Here is an 18,669-nt window from a genome sequence, read left to right as displayed (position 1 = left end):
TGATCAAGGAATTAAAAAGAACTATTGATACTCATAAACAGGCTTATAGAGTCTTGAAAGTGGAGGTGACTCTGAAGGAATTTATGCAAATGACATGGAATTCAGATAAGTGTATGCTTTTTATTTCAGAAAACTAATATATTGTTTTGTTTTTGTGATTATACCAATCATTCTACTAATCAATTTTTTGTATGAAAATTTTTTTTTATGACTAAGAACTCTTAAGCTAGTTTAGTGTATTTTCTGTTTTAATTTCTTCTTTATTTTTTTAGTATATTATTATTTCCCCCTTCTTCTTCTTTTTTTTAAGATAAATGAATATTTTTTCTTTCACTTTCTTTTACAATGTCTTCTGCTGACTATTCTCATCTTCTTTTTTATAAAGATTTTATCATTGATCTTCATCAACAGAACTGAACTCATCAATATATTATCTCTCAATTAAAATAAGTTCATAATCTTGAAGTTAGTTGATCTACTCTTAGCCATTGTCTTTGGAAATGGAATATTAGAAAATACAAGAAATGGAAAGTCAATGATGAAATTCAATATCTTATTAAAAAGTTGTTTTCACAAGGCTTGCAGAATGTTAATATTCTATCTGTTGTTAAATAAAAATATTCTGAGTCTCAACTTTGTATATATAAACTTCATCAAATTCAGCAGCAGTTAAAACTTCATCAGTGAAGAGATGACTATAAGAGTGATGAGATATAAAAAGAGTTTATATCTACTGTACAGAAAGAGCTTGACAGTGGATTTATTCAGAGATTTGAAAGAGAGCATCTGTACACATATTTTAGACAGTAAGAGTATAGCATTTTACAGTATATTTAATTGATTGATATAATGATTAGTATAATACTAATAAATTCAGAGATCATCTATTCAAAACAGTTCAGATTCTTGATTCAGATGAAATTAAGTATCAACTGAATGATCTTCAATATCATCAAGAATTCTATATTATTTCTGAATCAAATTATCTTTGATCTATTGATGGTTATTACAAGCTTCAACACTGAGGAATTGAAATATATACAGCAATTGATATATACTCTCAATATATTGTCTGAATATATATTGAAATCATCAATTGAACTGTCATTTCTGTTCTTCAACAATTTCTTGATGTTCTTCAAATCACTGATACATTTTCTCAGATTATTCATTCAGATCAAGAGACTGAGACTTCAATGATTGCAGCTGCACAACTCAAACTACATCAAGCAACTAATTCAAATACATCTTTGAATGATTACTATTAATTTGAAATAAGTACACTAAATCAGTAAATTGAATCTTGATGGGGACAACTTGCAAAACAGTTGGCAAATTATTGAAGAGTATGAAATTCTCTATTCTTTCCACTAATTATTATACTAATCTTTATACTAATATTTCTCTCAGCACTATTTTCTAGATCTCAGTGATAGAGGTCTATATCACAGCAATACTGTATTCAATTATATTGTCTTTCTTGCTGTTTATATGCCAATTATTTGATAGAAGATGGCAAACTATATTGAAGTCTGAAATAATCATTAAATTCATACTCAATGTAAACAATCTGATGGAGTATATGAACAGCTCTAAATGATGTATTATCATTCTGATAATACATCACAGTTTGGTTTAAAATCAGACTCACAAGTGCTTTCAGAACTTCACATACACTTTGAAAACTGAAGTATGTAATATCTCTATCACTAATATTTCTATTTATTTAATATCATATGAATACTAATACTTGACAGATATCAATGAGTATCTGCTGCTGAAGACAAAGAATTAATATCAGAATTATATTTCAAAGTTGAGATTTTCTTCTGAAAGGATCACTGCTGCAGCTGTTAATAAAGCTGATGAGTATATGTATAAAATAGTATATCTTCAGCTGCAACAACTTGTATACAATTATATACAATTTCAACAATTTTCTATTCTACAAGAATCTGAAAAGTCATCTGATGCTTGAAACTGACTGACAGAACAATTACAGAAGCATGAGATGAATTTTGATAATATGATAGAAATGAAAATCTATAATAAAAATAGTGAGAATGACAAGTCTGATGTATCAGAGTTGTAATTTGTAATTAGTTCAGATATAAATAAGTATTATAATAATCACTCTTTAATATTCTCAAGAATGTATCTTTTAATATTGTTACTTTATTAATTGTGCTGTATATATTAAATTTAATACTTTGTGAATTTTGAAATCTACTAATATAGAATAACTATATATATAAATATATATAATTGCAATAAATATACATCACAGTATATATGTATACACTGAACACTCTATATCTTGTAATATCATTATCATCTATATTTATATATTCAAATCTAGAGTTATTAATACTATTAAAAGATATTTCAATCATGAATTTGCTTACTTGATTAATATAACAATATTCTGTTGATTATACACAGATGGTTTATATATTAATTTGATATATTATTAGACTGGCCGTGTGACCATGCATGGGACTGGGACCAAATTTTTCCTCAGTCCCATTATTAGATATCTTAGTCCTGGTTCCATATAGTGTTTAGTAAATTAGTCACTTTACACTGTTTATATTATAAATCTAGTCCCAGATCATGTTTTACTAATAAATTAGTGGTCCCAGTCCCATTTGGTCCCATTTTACAAAATGGGACCAAATGGGACCATGATTTACCCTATATAGGTTGGCAGCGATAGATTAGCAGTGATAGATTAGCAGCGATAGATTAGCAGCGATAGATTAGCAGCGATAGATTAGCAGCGATAGATTAGCAGCGATAGATTAGCAGCGATAGATTAGCAGTGATAGATAGGTTGGCAGCGGTAGGTAGGTTGGCAGCGGTAGGTAGGTTGGCAGCGGTAGGTAGGTTGGCGGTGATAGATTAGCAGCGATAGATTAGCAGCGATAGATTAGCAGTGATAGATAGGTTGGCAGCGGTAGGTAGATTGGCAGCGGCGGGTAGATTGGCAGTGGTGGGTAGATTGGCAGCGGTGGGTAGGTTGGCAGCAGCACTAAGCAAGATAGGGGTAATATCTCCACCAATCATATCATCAGATTGATGTATTATATAATCATCAGAATGGGACCAAACTTGAGTCAAAATCATGATCAGTCCCAGATCATGTTCTTGTTTTTGATAGTCAGTCACTTTACATGGAATATCAAGATTTTTTAGTCTCATTTCACTCATGTTTTGATAATTCTAGTCACTTTACACTTCCATTCTGGTCCTGATCCCACTAAAATCATGCCAAGAAATGGACTGGAACCAAACCAAATCAAATCAAATGTGTAATTCATGGTCCCGACGGCCAGTCTATATATTATTTATTACTCATTATATCTAGATATGTGATGTGCTAATCTGTAATAGATAGTCTAGAGTCAACAAAAGCAGTTAGCTATTATACTAATCAATATACTAATCAAGTTGCCAAAATCCACACACACACACACACACATTCACACACACACACAAAATTTCCTCAGTTTTGTTTTGTTGTTTATTATCATCTTGATTTCCTTCACTATATAAACACTATTTTGTCTCAATTGTTCTGGATTTTCTCATGAAATACACTGTATTAGTGAAGCTGTCTGTTCTTATTGTGGTAAAGTCAATTCATTCACACTGAAATCCTTCATCATCACTTCAACAAATGATGAAATCATTGTCATTGAAGATAGTTTCAGTTCTTCAACTCTGATATCATCACTCTCTGCAACAATTCTTGATTCTGAATCTTCTCAGCAAGTATATCAACTGGCTATTCAAAAAACACAGAAAGTTCAACAAATAATCCTCAATGCCAGTACATTAATTCAATATACATCACTTATAAAGGAATCTATTATCAAATCTGAGCTGAATCAGCTCTTCTCATTGCAGAAATTCTATAAATTACTTATTTATATTTGAAAGTGTGAATACAATGATGCAAAACTACAAACATACTACAACTGAGAGTCAATTCATAAGTATAAAATCTTCAATTAAAGAGTAACTCTAATCAGTTTTATATAGATAAAATTCAGAATGAAATCTACTCAGATTGTGAATTTTTCACTATGAAAGATTTTCTAGAAATTATTACTGTTAGATTTGATACATTCTGGAAGAATATTCTTTCTATTGTTTCTTCAGTTGATGTATTTATTTCTGTCTTAATTACAGAAAAGAATAGTGCAGTAATGCTCACTTCTGATGTTTGAAAGTTAGATTTGAAGAAGTTATTGAGTTTATTTAAGAAAATGCACTCATCAATCTCAACAACTATAATTATTCACATATATCTTGTTATCTATAATGAGTTCAATCATTTCATTGAACAATCATTGAAACCAATAAATGTCAAAGTCAAATCATCAGATATCAAAGTCAAAGAAGAGAATATCTCTACATTGATAATCAAATGTGAACATGCTCTCTCTGTCAATTTACTCAATCTAAGTTGTATTAAATAAAATCAGTCATCTCAAACCAAAATCAAATCTGAAGCCAAAGTTGACAAATCAGAGACAATTAAAATAGAGAAGAATCTATTCAAATTGTTCAAGTTGAAGAAGTTGAAATATAATATAGAATCAGAGACAGAGAAGAAATCTGTAAAGAAGATGGAAGACACTCTGATGAAGATAGATAAGAAGATGAAGAAGAAGATGAAAGATGCTGTGATGGAGATGAAGAAGAGTCATTCTAATAAACTTAAAACACAAACAAACTATCTTGATTCATCTACAAATGAGACAAGATTTCAGCATCAGCATCAAGATTGATTAGTAGAATGATTGATAGATTATAGTATACTTTGTAAAGTTTGATATTAATACAAACAATTGTTTATAAAATCTTTGATCAAAAAATGAATACTATCTAACTGATCTCTAGATGATTCATAAGCTACTACTTATATCAATTTTTGATCAGACTCTTGTAAACAGAGCTCAGTTGCTGTTCTTGTAAGAAATCTTATTTCTCACAGATCTTTGACCACTATTCTTGCCTCTATTCTTACCTCTATTCTTACCCCTATTTTGTCATATAACCAATAGGGTTAGTGAGTCTTGATGACATAAGATAATATAGAGCTAAAATATCTAATCAATAAGCTCTAATTGACTACAAATAAAATGAATATAATTGGAGTGTGTACACTGTAACACTAGTATAAAAAACCTATTTGACACATTTGTCACTATAGGCTGCCGTAATGCCGCAGATCTGGCGTGATACAACTCCCTGCATAAACGCACTTGGCGTGCGGTTGCGGACGGGATATGGGGAAACTGCACCATATTCCTGTGTACCACTGGCTGCCTCCCCTCGGTGGTTCCGCACCAGAACATCATCCAGCTTTCGGGAATCTTGGCCCCATCCCATGGGGAAGATCGTTCTACGCCGTACGGAAAATGCCACCTTAGAGAGGGGAACCCATGCTCAGGGATTCCTGCGTCCAAGGCTCTAAGGCCGTACGAGAAGCACTGGGGTGTGGAGTCACTTTCCCGGTTTCCTTTCAACGCAACAAGCCCTGTCGGAGGTTCACGTTTATGTCCCCGATCCGTGGGCCGTGGTCATATATATGCATCTATACCGCTGGAAAATTTGACGGCTTTTTTATATTTTCTATTGAAATAGCTCTTTACTTCTAGGATTGATCAGTCCTGGGTATCCAGATCCTGATTGAGCGAAGCCACGCCCACCATGGCTATTTTATCATGGCTCTCCGCCGTGGCGCTGGTGACATCGGCTGTTGCGATGTCTCCTGAGTAAGCTGCATCTGTTTTCTATTTCTGTTCGAATTGCCCGAACCTTTTTCAACGTATCATGCTCACACATTTTTGGGTTATAGGCAATTCATCTCTGCCCCTCGACGAGGCGAAGCGATCCCGAACCCATCAGGAGTGAGTTGACATTCTTTCTTTTCCAAATTTTCTTCTAAAAGCACATCTTCTGCCGAAATTGGCACGCCTTTTTTATTGGTTGGTATGCTCTGACTTCAGCTGGCAGGAACTCGCTTTTTTTCACGTCTCCCAGTATTCATTCGAAAAGCATGATACAGTTAAAAGCGAATGGAATTTACTTAATTTGAAAACAGGAGACATTAGCCTTCTGACCGATGATAGCAATGTTTCGGAGATCTTTTGGCTAGGGGAAGAGGATTCCCAAGTTCTTTATATCAATAGCACTAGCTCAGATGTGCCGGGTGGAGTTGACCTATGGGCTTCCGATGTTAGACATTTCGGAAAAAGGTAAGTTGTTTTAGTTACACAGGCGCGCTGCGTGGTGCAACTACTAACAGTTGCTATAGTCTTAAGGTTGCCTCATTCAATGGCCCCCTTCAAGATTTCAAGGCTGTAAGGACCAAATCAGGCGACGTTAATTTCGTAGCCTCTGGTAGATCGACAAGAGATGGTAAACTTTACAACAAAGAGCAGGCGGAGAAGCGTTATAGCTCAGCCCGCATTTATGACAGCATCTATACTCGCCATTGGGATACTTGGCTGACTCCAGAATTCAATGCTATTTTCTCGGGCACGTTAAAAAAAGGATACGGCCATGCGTACACCTTCGACGGGGATCTCCACAACCTTGTATCTCCCGTAAAGCATGCTGAATGTCCTGGCCCACCGTTTGGCGGTGCGGGAGACTATGATCTGTCCCCTGATGGAAAGACTGTTGCGTTCATGAGCAAAGCTCCGGAGCTTCCAAAGGCCAACCTCACCACCAGCTACATCTTCATTGTCCCCCACGATGGCTCTTCCGTTGCTTTTCCCATAAATGGACCTAAGAGCGGCGCCGCTGTTAATGGCATTGTCGGTGCTTCATCCAGCCCTGCATTCTCTCCCGATAGCAAGAAGATCGCATATCTACAAATGGAGGAACGCAGCTATGAGGCTGACCGCAGAACCGTCTACGTTTCCACCTTGGATGGAAGCAAGATTATCAGCCTTGCTAGCAACTGGGATAGATCTCCTGATGCTCTTAAATGGGCTCCTGATGGAGAGAGCTTATATCTGTCTGTCGAGGATCGCGCTCGGGGCAGACTATTCACTCTTCCTGCTGATGCAAGCGCAAATTACGTACCCAAAAATTTCACAGACCATGGTATTATTAGCGCCTTTCATTTCCTCAAGGACTCGCCGTCCGTTCTCACCACTACAACTACAATCTGGTCAAACGCCATCTACACCATTGCCTCTCCTGACGAGAAACCCAAAATTTTATTCTCTGCAAACGAACATGATGCGGAATTGGCAGGCTTAGGCCCCGAAGATATCGAGGAGTTCTACTTCGATGGGAACTGGACTAAGGTTTGTATATCTGTATCTATACTTGTTAAAACTTTGCTGATGCGTAAAAGATTCATTCCTGGATTGTGAAACCTGAAGGCTTCTCTGCAGATAAGAAATATCCCCTCGCTTTTCTTATCCATGGTGGGCCTCAAGGGTCGTGGGGAGATTCATGGAGTACGAGATGGAACCCCAAGGTTATCGCCGATCAAGGCTATGTTGTAGTGGCTGTCAATCCCACAGGCAGCACAGGATTCGGAGACGAGCTTTGTGACAGAATTCAGAATGACTGGGGTAGGATTGGACCCCACATTATAGCAACTCTTGCCCTTTAACAGAACATTTCCCGCTGACAATTCATTATCTTTACAGGCGGAGCCCCATACGAAGACCTTGTAAAGGCTTGGGAATATGTTCATGAGAATTTCGATTATATCGACACCGATCATGGCGTTGCCCTCGGAGCAAGCTATGGAGGATTCATGATTAACTGGATCCAAGGCAAGCCACTCGGTCGCAAGTTCAAAGCTCTCGTTTCCCATGATGGCACCTTCGTTGCGGCAGCCAAGATCTCCACCGAAGAACTATGGTTCATGGAACATGAGGTACGTTCTAATCAATACCTAAAACTCCACATTATTCCTATCAGCTGCCTCGTCCTACCGTATATCTTATCCCCTTCTAACACACAAATACCAGTTTAACGGCACTTTCTGGGGCGCACGGGACAACTACGAACGCTTCGATCCGTCCGCTCCTGAAAATATCCTACAATTTTCCACCCCAATGCTCATCATACACAGCGATCTCGACTACCGTCTCCCTGTGGCAGAAGGCATTTCTCTCTTCAACATCCTCCAGGAAAGGGGAGTCCCTAGTCGCTTCCTCAACTTCCCAGATGAGAGCCATTGGGTGCTCAAGCAAGAGAACAGCCTGGTGTGGCATCAACAAGTTCTTGGCTGGATTAATAAGTACTCTGGTATTGAAGCGAGTAACCCCGAAGCTGTCAAGTTGGGCGACACAGTTGTACCAGTGGTGGATATTGATGCTGGGCCTAATAATTAATTTGCCGATGTGCATACATTTCAATCATATGCCACAGGTGTGCGCGTTGCGTTCCGGGATATCCTTCTACACCAATACCGAATAATACATGCCCTCTATTCCGGATTTTCTGTCGGTCTTATTTTAATTGTACATACATCCCTCCCTCTTATCCCTAGCTATATATCCGGTTATGCCCCGCCTAATTCTTTTTTCATAATGTTTCTTCTGGCTCCACGTTACCTCGAAAGCGGTATTGTGTTATTTCATAACAATCTTATTCATCAGGAGTCCATTACATGGAGGCAATTGTTTCCCTAATTAGCTAAATACTCTACGAGGGTAATCAGGTGTCGGCATACGATATATATTCAGGTCAAGAAAGGCGTAGAATTGCAATCAGAAAAGGGTATGAAGTCGAAAGGTTGGGTATTATCGAATCAAACAATGTAAGGAAATAATAGATAGCGGCCAACGTGATTATTGCATATACAACTATTTCCGCCAGCCTCAGTTTAAAGACCGAGTTGCAAATAGGCAACATGTCAAGTAGGTAAAGAGAAGAGGATTTGACCTATCTTTTCATGCGCCCAGCACTAGCCAGAGTAATGTTACATTGCTGTTTATCCGGAGTAGAATGAGGAAAAGCCGTCAAGGAAAAAAAAAAAAAAAATCAAAACCAATTAAGGAAGTGTGGCACGGATAAATTCAATAACTCGGGCCGGGACGTGGGCTCCCAGTCGTCTTCTTGTTAACAAGACCTGCAAAGAAGCTCGCAAGGGCTTGGTTTTGCATCTTGTCATCGCCGGTCCCGCTTCCGGGGGATGTGGTGGGTGTTTGTGGTAAGGGATCTTTGCGGACTGGAGTTCGATTCGCTTCCCGTTCCTGTTATGGGAGGTGGAAGAGTTAGTCAAACTGGTTTGGTATCGATGTGAGGAATGAAAATAAAACGGAATTGTTTGTAGGATATTTTACCTTCAGCTTTCTCAACATATCATCCGCGTCCACTTGAATGCCTCCCATGTTAAACTGTACGGGTCCGATATGCTCACTCACACGAGATGGCTCGTCCATAGGGATGCTATTGTCCTGATCCTTAAGCGAGCCTCCCTTGCGCAACTGCTTGTCTCGCTGCTCGTCTTCAGCTTTGAGCTGTTCAAGAACCTGGAGTTGGTCGGATAAAAATGATTGCATATCCCGCGTTTCCACTTCGATCGCCCTGTCCCCTCCGGGCTGCGTACTTCGGGCAATGGATAAGTTCAGCTTGGGATCTCGGATGGTTTGTTCATAGATGAGAGTGGCGCTGCTACCGTCTTCCATATCCACTTCCCCAGAATTGTTCTTGGCGTTTTCTTCATCTCGATTATCACCATCATTCTCAGATACTCCGCGAAATTGTTTAGGTTTGTCTTGAATCTCAATGGACCAGCCTGTCCCAACTCCTTCTATATCAAATCCTTCTCTAATTATTCGGATTTTCCCCCATGAATCCCAGTTTGAAGGGATTAATATCTTATCTCTATCTATGACGTTGTGTTTCAGAGATTGTCTCTTGAGTAACGAATGGATTCCAAGGGAGGAGTGGATTAAACTCTGTAACGAGTTGGCAAGGAATGGTGTTGTATATATGAGCGAGGCCCCATCTATAAAACCGTAGGATGGTCAGCTTGTTCATGCGGCAGAGCTCGGGAAAACTCATACGTTTCAGCAGAATCGTTCTCATGAACTGTAGAATAAAGTCAAACTCCTCCTCATGCCAGCCATGCTCTTTCTCCAACTTTTCAATTTTATCCGCCTAGCAAATCACGGTAGTGTCAGTACCAGCCTCTACACCGGAGTGAGTGGGAAAGAAATAGTATAAAATTTTACATACGCCTTGACAAACGACACACATAGGAATCCCTAAGCCTTCATCCCATTCTCCTGGGCCTAGGGGAATTGTAACTGGTCCACCAGAGGTTGTCATTCCCCCGCCTGCTGAAGATGCTGGATCGCCGCCTCTTTTATGGTCTCGCCATTCAGTCATAACTTCTTCCATTACTACTTTAGTTTCATCATCAAGAGAGATCAGGACAGAACGTAGAAGACGAATCCATTCTCGTAGCTGTCGAACCCACGTCCAAGGATTTTCCCAGTCCAGTAATATCACTATCAGCGTCTCCGGTACGGTTTTCGGGGTGAGGAGCGGCTTGAGAAGTGGTGCGAAGGACGACGACGGTTCGGAGAGTAGATAGATTGAAACTCGGGCAAGAATATCTATGGAGAGATGTTAGCTAATATTATGCTAAACTGCACAGATATACCTGGTATTTCGTACCCTCCTGGTCAGCATCCAACACATCCTGATAAGTATACCCGAGCGCGAACTGATTCGCAATGGGAGGCGCTCTTCCTTTTCGTCGCTCAGAGTGCACCCGTGGATCTGACTCGTCTGATGATAACGTCTCAAGAAACTCTCTCTGGCTATCAGGCGTACCGCCTATAACATTCAACCCGGGTCAGAAAGGAACGAAGTAGGTTTCATGCTCGTGGACGGCTTTCGCGATCCAACGACCCAAAGTGCCGACATAACGCATAAATATCCTGAAACAATTCAAAGGGCAGGGAAACACGAACCCAAAACTAGTAGATTCTTTTCCGGTAATCGTTTCCCGCTTGCTACTCCATCCAGCATAGAGGACCATATGTTCTTCTTTGCGCCATCTTTACTCGATGGCCTACTCCCCTGGCTTAGAATCGATGACCTTTGTCCAATTCCAACCATGCTGACGGTACCATGCCCACACTTCCTAGTCACGAAGAAATAGTGAGGATAAGTATTCGCGGATGTTTGAACAAATACGAAACCGAATGGATTCCGGTTTCAACATTCAAGGAGAAGAACAAGCTGGATGGCGGTGGTGGAACGAAAAGCGGAGATATGAAATAGCTAGACTGGTTGATTTTCCATTTGCGTAAGTATTGAATTACAGTTTCTCAAATGGCTGACAGGCACAGAAACTGTTCTGATCGCAGGTTTGTCTTCAAGGTCGGTTGAGCTGACAGTTCAAACAGTTCTAGGTACCCCTGGTTTGATGTCACGCGTTTTTTCGCTCGCCGCCCTTTTTCCAAAGCCAACTCCGCAAGTCAAAAAATCCCACCTTGCACCTACCACGCTACTAAATGCACCATTTGCACAAATATTGGATTATTATTTATTACAAACCTAGAGGCACAGTCTCGAGAAATAGAAGACTAGCTAGTGCTGTTATTTAACACGCTGGTTAATTGGATCCCTCCCCATTCCAAACGGACTAGGAATGAACGCCATCCGCCAGGTTCAAGCGCTGAACAAGCGAGAGCTTGAAAATGTCGTGTAAGTCCTTTGGGTGGCCCTGTATATTTCTTATTCTGTCGAAGTATTCGAACTCCCGCAGCTGATGAATCTCCGTTTTCCCCGTTTAACTATTAGACCTCCAGAAGCTTCATGGCATGCCGACTACCGCGACACAGCGTACATCTACATTGGGTCCCTCCCTTCCGACCTTAGCGAAGGGGATATATTAACTATTTTCTCCCAGTATGGGGAACCGGTTCATCTTAACTTAGTGCGCGACAAAGAGACGGGCAAGAGCAAAGGGTTCGCTTTTTTGAAGTATGAGGACCAGCGAAGCACGGATTTGGCAGTGGATAACTTGGGCGGGGCGACAATTTTGGGCAGAATGATAAGAGTGGATCATGCGAGGTATAAAAGGAAGGAGGAAGAGGGACTGGAAGATAATGTTGCTGCGTTGACCGTTGGTGAAACGGGTGAGAGGTCAAAAGTGAACAGTGAAGAAGCGGCCCAGAAACGAGCTACGAAACATGGCGATAGTGATACTGATACGGAAGATCGAAAGATTCAACAAAGACCTTTATTGAAGGAGGAGAAGGAGTTACAGAAACTTATAGAAGAACATGATGACGAAGATCCCATGAAAGAATATCTCATACAGGAGAAACGGGAGGAGGTAGCTAAGGCTTTGGAGCGTCTAAACAAACGAAAGGAGCGCCGAAGTGATAACACCGAGAAAGAAGATAAACATGGTCATCGCCACCGTCACCACCGCTATCATAATCGAAGACATCGAGGCGATCGATCATACTCCCCGGAAAGAGAAAAACAATTTTCACGGCACGAGCGATCAAAGTCACCATCCCAATTGAGAGAGCGAAGACACCATCGAGGTAGAAGAGATCGCGGTTGAGATGCCGGCTTCTAGAGCTGCAGACGACCTTCTTCTGTGATAATAAGTTACGGAAATACTGTCACTTCGTTACCCGAAAATGGAGGAAACGGATAAATATCCAATTTTGGGCCCAAGGGTTACAGCATTCTCGATTCAACTCGAAAAGATGTCCGGTACTGAGATATATTTCCTGCCGGAGCTCGAAGACCGTTTACGATGCCGCCTCGCCTACATTTCGTTGGAGCGGTATATGCCCGTATTCATTTCCGCGATCCATGATGTGGGGAAATGCGTGTTGTTATCATCCAGTTCACCAACATATGGTAAAATTTCACCCGAATCGTCATGTGAAACCAAGTGTCCCGTGGATTCCTCGCGAAAGATAAAAGAGTTAAAAAAAAGAGGTGTCTTTCTGAATAGTCTGTTCGGTGCTCCGCCTTTCAACCGCCTCCAAGATATCTTTTCCAGCCTTCTCTGACGCAATATCGCTTTCCATCGTGGTCCTGTCCGATGACGAATCTTTCCCACCTACCCTCTTTCCCGGCACTTATCACCAGAAGAGTCGTGTCACTAATCCATCCAATAACCCCTTTCGATGGTCGTCCGAGCGAGGAGCCCAGGGGAGGGAGGTATGCAGAACCAAGAGGACCCTCATCGCCAATCTCAAAATGAGCGCTTGCAAAAGAATAAATGTCGGAAAATACCCGAGGGAGCAGAGGGACCTTCCCAAGGATACCCCATTTCTGGTTTGCGCCTTCTACGGGAGGCGTGGCGTTGCGAGCATGCGGGAGGTCAAAAATGTGCAAGGTAGATTTATCTGACGTGAGGGCGAGAAGCGTGTTTGAGGGGGATATGGCCAGCGAAAATATTTCCGCATGATCTACACCTCTCCGGAGCTCAGCCATCTTTGCGCAATTTGTTGTAGCAAATATTCGAACCAGCGTTCCCTGCATGTTAAAATCAAATTTAGCTGCCCTTGTTCAAAATCTTTTACTCACCTTAAACCGTAACACTTATAACTTTGGAGGAAAATTCATGTTTTTAACTTACCGTCTCTCCCGCCGTTGCCAAAACCTCGCCATTGGGGCTAAGGTCAATAGCTCTTAATGGAGAGCTATGAGCCGGAATGATACTGACATTCCCCGTCTCGAGCTCGACAAGCTGGACCTGTCCTGGGGATCTTCCGGGGAAAGCTAGCAATTTGGTCTCCAGACAGACCAAGCCATGGGGGTTGTCTGCGGTCTCGAAGACAGACAATTTCTGCGGGGGGATCGAAAAGGCAAAGATATGTATGCTATTATGTAGCACAACGACGATACGGGACTTGGATAATCGGACGCGCAAGACAGAAGTGCGGAACTCGAGCGTGATGACTGCTCGTTGCTTTGCGTCATCCCAGATAATCAACTTTGCAAATAAGAAAGGAGGAATGAATTAATATATTAGGGTGAAATTATGTTTGTTATTATATATAATCTTATGTTGACTCATTTTTTTGGCAGAGTCCAAAATCGAAAAGCAACAAAAATTCAAGTAGGAAAAATTACTCACTTTGTTCTGGGGGAATTTGGGCTTGCGGCCTCCACCCACCAGAGCTAGATAATTAGATTGACCCAACATCTCGACCACCCCGATGCCTGCATTGAAATCTACTATATTGAGGAGGGGCAGTTAAGTATTAAGGGCCCAAGCAGATCCAAATAATCAATGCAGGGGAAATCGTGGGAGAACAATAAAAAGTACCAGCGGGGGATTAATGTATAGATAAAGTATATCCAATGTATTTTGATTTTTATAGGAAAATATCTCACCTCTTGAAACTTTGAGTTCACATGGGTCTGAGTTAAAAACTGTTTAAAGATGGAGATGTAGAGTACATAGTTAGCGTACAAGGATCTCTGATGTGTATGTCGTAGCTCAGGAAAGATCGCCGCAAAGAAGGGCCATACCGCAGAAGCCGGTATCAAGTCCGACAGAGAATGAAGAGCTGTCAGCGTTAAAGGCGGCTGAATGTGACACTGGGCCCGTCGAGGTATCTATAACCTGTCTGGTATTCATCGTGTGAACTTTGCACGTCGTAGGCAGCAAATTATGCCAATAAGGTAAACATCGGCGTGGTTGGGGTCATGGTAGATGCGCAAAGGCATACAACAGAAAAACAGAACGCAGGAAGAAAAGTGAAAGGATTAAGTAGGGCTAGGTCCACCGTATGTAATCGAGGTGGACAGAAGATTCGTGAAGATATTTTATTTTAAATAAGAATATCATCTCTAGATGTATCGTATATAGCTCTACCTTCGATGTTCTCGTCCCGGGAAAGCTCCGAATCTGGCTCATATCACGTGGATACTGATCATGGAATGGAGTGCCAACGATCCAAGGGGATTACATTATTCCGGTATCCAAAATACGCCAACCTAAACGCGGGACGTCTTGTACCAGGTACCAGAAGTGGTGATGTTTCACGGCCCACCGGTTTTGTCCTGCCATCCCCATATGCCAGAGTTCCTTATTGGAATTTATCGAAAGGAGCGAGCCCATAGGTAATTTGTCCTGGTATAGGTTGATCATTCTTCAACGTTGTCTTGGCTTCTTTGCGTGTAGACCTATGAAATTTGTATGCGGAAATCTGGCGTGTTATCGTGCAAGCTCTGGATGAAAAGGGGGAAACACCAAAATTACGGAACCTTTCCCGCCGACGTGGTAGGGCAATACAGCGTTAATACAGTCCACTCCAACAAGCAGGAACAGAGCCCCTTAACTGGATTTATTACCACTAGTGTACTTGCAATACCCAGTTACACACTCCATTTGGTGGTGCTTGGCGGTAAGCAGCGTTCTGGGGTGGTAAGCACACCCCCAGCTGCGTCTCAGGCCCAAAATCAAGCACGCCCCCTACTGCTTCGAGTAACCATCTCGACTTCAACCCTTTTTTCCTGTGACATCTGTGTCCCAGTCCTCCTGCTTTGTCTCTCTCCCATTCTTCTCCTCTCTGTCTCTGTGTTTCTGCTGCGTGTCAATTCTCCCATTCTTCCTTTTTCTCCTGGCCCTCTTGCCTCGCTGGAGATCCGCTCCGCTCGCCTCTCCCAAGCAATCTCCGTTACACCGTCCCCTTCCAACTCACCAGCAATCTAATCCACCATGTCTTCTGCTGTCAACGCTGTATGTCTCTCTATTCCTTTCATTCCCTCTATCCAAGAATTGTTTATACGCAGTCACATACGTTTGTCCGGCGTATTATTTACCCCATTCCTATTCCCCAATTGTCGTGACCATGCTGCGATCTGACAGGCGTTATGACCAGATTAAGATCCGTCGGAAGAAGAATGTCAAGAAAGGAATTCAATTCTGTCTGATGGTCTGTGGTGCCAGCGGAACAGGTATGTTGAACTCGTTTCATCTAGACGTGGATTACTGATTTCCTTCTTTTAACAAAAAAAATCTAACTGTCCGATGTATTTGCTACAGGCCGGACTACCTTTGTCAACACACTTTGCGGAAAGAAAGTTCTTCAGGGGAAAGATGCTGATGACGCCCAAAATGCCCATCTCGAGGAAGGCGTCCGTATCAAGCCCATCACCGTTGGTAAGTGCCAATGAAATCTGATTGATTAATGCCAATTGGACTGCGCCCAACACTAACTGGTTTACAAGAACTCGAACTGGATGAGGAAGGCACCCGCATTTCGCTAACCATCGTTGATACCCCGGGATTTGGCGACCAAATTGACAACGAGCAAAGGTGCGGCCAAATTCATATCCAGTTTGGATCGGAGCATTCTTGGGGTAATATTAGCTAATCAAATATGCACGCAATGTAGTTTCTCAGAAATCGTCGGATATCTCGAGCGCCAATATGATGACATCTTGGCTGAAGAATCCAGGATCAAGCGTAACCCTCGGTTCCGTGACAATCGTGTACATGCTCTGTTGTACTTTATCACTCCCACCGGCCACGGCCTGCGAGAACTTGACATTGAATTGATGAAGCGCCTTTCACCACGCGTCAACGTCATCCCCGTTATTGGCAAGGCTGACTCGCTAACACCTGCGGAGCTTGCGGAATCGAAAAAGCTTGTTATGGAGGATATTGAGCACTATCGTATCCCTGTGTACAACTTCCCCTATGACATCGAAGAGGATGACGAAGATACCGTTGAGGAAAACGCTGAACTTCGAGGTCTAATGCCCTTTGCCATTGTTGGTTCAGAGGATGTTCTAGAGATTGGTGGCCGCAAAGTTCGTGCGAGACAATACCCGTGGGGTGTGGTCGAAGTTGATAATCCTCGTCACTCAGATTTCTTGGCAATTCGCAGCGCGCTTTTGCACAGCCATCTTGCAGACTTGAAAGAAATTACACACGACTTCCTCTACGAGAACTACCGTACCGAGAAACTCAGCAAGAGCGTGGAGGGTGGCGCTGGAACGTACGTTTATATTTTTGCACATTCTCGTTTAATCCTTTCCAATGGTTTGCTAACGGACTCCAAACAGTAACCAAGATTCGTCCATGAACCCTGAAGACCTTGCCTCTCAATCTGTCCGCCTGAAGGAGGAGCAACTTCGCCGGGAGGAAGAGAAACTCCGAGAGATCGAGATCAAGGTGCAACGTGAGATCGAGCTTAAACGACAGGAACTTCTTGCTCGTGAGAGTCAATTGAAGGAGATCGAGGCACGGATGCAACGCGAGCACCACAACCACATGCACCAGGATGAACTGAATGGCGAGGTCAACGCATAATCGGACTGGATTGGATTACAAGTCAACGGCATCCGAAGACCCAATCAAGACGACGTAACCTAAGTGACTGGCGGTTTGATATCGCCGATAATATGACATCACCTAATATAGCGATGGCAACTGTAGATGAGCGCGACCAGAACGTCTCTAATGGGGGAAAGGGAGAGAAAATAAGGTTTGAGATTTGGAAAAGACTGTCCGTGAAATGCTTTTCTCTGGGGATTATCGTTCTTTAGCTTGGTTGGGGGCTTTCTTATTCATTACACACTTCGCCCTTTAATTCACACTGCTCTTTCGTTTCTGTTGGCCCTGACCACCAACATTTTACACCCATATATCCCTCTCTGGCAAACCCACTGAAAAAAAGTGGTTTTGAGGAAAAGTTGATCCACTTTCGCCTACTAGAATCACATCATCTATTCTTCTCCTAATTTCTCTCCCCTGGGTATTTTTGCCGAAGCTTGTACCTTCCTTCCAATTCCTTTTCCTACTCATCCTTTAATTCGTACCTTACCCTATTACTGTCTTTTTACAGAGAGATTTTTTCCCTTTTTTCCGCTTGCCCTTTGTCTTCGCCCGGCCTACTATTTATTCCCCGTTTTATCTCGCTCTGAAAACAGTTACTGAATGACTATTCCCATATTACCTTCTCTTATATTTGCGTATTTTTTCTTTTATCACGTTCCTATTTTCGTTCGACTTTATTTTTTGCTCTTTTTCTTCTCTTTTCTCTATTCCATTGTGTTTTATTTGATGTTATTGTCTCTGCCAATTTCGCAGGAAGAGTGAAAAGGGGGAAATGTGGTGATGGGGAAGGGCGAAATAGCTGAGTTAGCACATTTTTAATCTTCGAATTGTATTGTCGGTTTTGTTTCTTTTCTATATTTTATATACTTTGCTGCCTTTCCTACCTTTGTCCAACTCCTTACATTACTCCAAGCGTTTCTCATTGAGTTCTTTTTTCCACTTGTCCTCTTGCTCCCTGCTGTGTGATATACAACTCTCATACATGATTTCTCGCCATGGTCAGGCAGGGATCTTTTGACCACCTCTCTCTCCTTTGTCTCCTTACATTCCCTTTTTTTTTGTCCTGGTATTTAGTAGGTTCACTCAATATCGTCCCCAGTTCTTTCGAGAAACCTGTCGATTGCTATCCTTTCGCCCAGTTCCTTCTTTTAAATAAAGATACAGCGATACCCCAGCAACTCGCAAAATACCCTACCGGATAGCTCGACCTACCCGCTGTTGCTGCACCATCAATCCTCTTCAGCCTTCATCCTAACTCCCTCTTTGTCTAACCAGCCAAATCACAGGCAACCAAATCAGCAGCCATTAGCCTAACCGCTTCCCTCTCTCCTTTGTTCGGA

General features: G+C 41.7%; 5 protein-coding genes across 5 annotated transcripts; 3 read left to right on the top strand and 2 right to left on the bottom strand.

Moving 5' to 3' along the window:
- Positions 1-5,721: 5,721 nt before the first annotated feature.
- On the top strand, positions 5,722-8,375 carry HCBG_08963 (secreted dipeptidyl peptidase DppV; the record flags this gene model as incomplete). Its single annotated transcript, XM_045436012.1, has 7 exons — positions 5,722-5,786; positions 5,870-5,921; positions 6,055-6,269; positions 6,329-7,331; positions 7,382-7,604; positions 7,683-7,915; positions 8,010-8,375. The coding sequence occupies 7 exons, from the start codon at positions 5,722-5,724 to the stop codon at positions 8,373-8,375; spliced, it is 2,157 nt and encodes a 718-aa protein (XP_045283334.1).
- A 687-nt stretch (positions 8,376-9,062) lies between these two features.
- HCBG_08962 (dynein light intermediate chain) lies at positions 9,063-11,118 on the bottom strand (the record flags this gene model as incomplete). Its single annotated transcript, XM_045436011.1, has 6 exons — positions 9,063-9,239; positions 9,330-9,997; positions 10,056-10,149; positions 10,228-10,610; positions 10,672-10,833; positions 10,971-11,118. The coding sequence occupies 6 exons, from the start codon at positions 11,116-11,118 to the stop codon at positions 9,063-9,065; spliced, it is 1,632 nt and encodes a 543-aa protein (XP_045283333.1).
- Positions 11,119-11,552: 434 nt separating this feature from the next.
- On the top strand, positions 11,553-13,554 carry HCBG_08961 (RNA binding domain-containing protein; the record flags this gene model as incomplete). Its single annotated transcript, XM_045436010.1, has 2 exons — positions 11,553-11,709; positions 11,806-13,554. 2 exons carry the CDS (start codon positions 11,654-11,656, stop codon positions 12,578-12,580), a joined length of 831 nt encoding a protein of 276 aa, XP_045283332.1.
- Positions 13,003-14,798, bottom strand: HCBG_08960 (SVP1-like protein; the record flags this gene model as incomplete). The annotated part of the gene is made up of 5 exons (XM_045436009.1): positions 13,003-13,509; positions 13,613-13,969; positions 14,114-14,214; positions 14,374-14,412; positions 14,512-14,798. 5 exons carry the CDS (start codon positions 14,618-14,620, stop codon positions 13,003-13,005), a joined length of 1,113 nt encoding a protein of 370 aa, XP_045283331.1.
- Positions 14,799-15,504: 706 nt separating this feature from the next.
- Positions 15,505-17,302, top strand: HCBG_08959 (septin; the record flags this gene model as incomplete). Its single annotated transcript, XM_045436008.1, has 6 exons — positions 15,505-15,724; positions 15,867-15,942; positions 16,031-16,147; positions 16,216-16,303; positions 16,383-16,988; positions 17,056-17,302. 6 exons carry the CDS (start codon positions 15,704-15,706, stop codon positions 17,300-17,302), a joined length of 1,155 nt encoding a protein of 384 aa, XP_045283330.1.
- Positions 17,303-18,669: the final 1,367 nt, after the last annotated feature.

The sequence above is a fragment of the Histoplasma capsulatum genome (genome assembly GCF_000150115.1).
Source record: "Histoplasma capsulatum G186AR genomic scaffold supercont2.19, whole genome shotgun sequence".
Taxonomy (NCBI): domain Eukaryota; kingdom Fungi; phylum Ascomycota; class Eurotiomycetes; order Onygenales; family Ajellomycetaceae; genus Histoplasma; species Histoplasma capsulatum.
The sequence above is the reverse complement of the archived record's forward strand: the minus strand, read 5'-3'. Positions and strand labels throughout refer to the sequence as shown.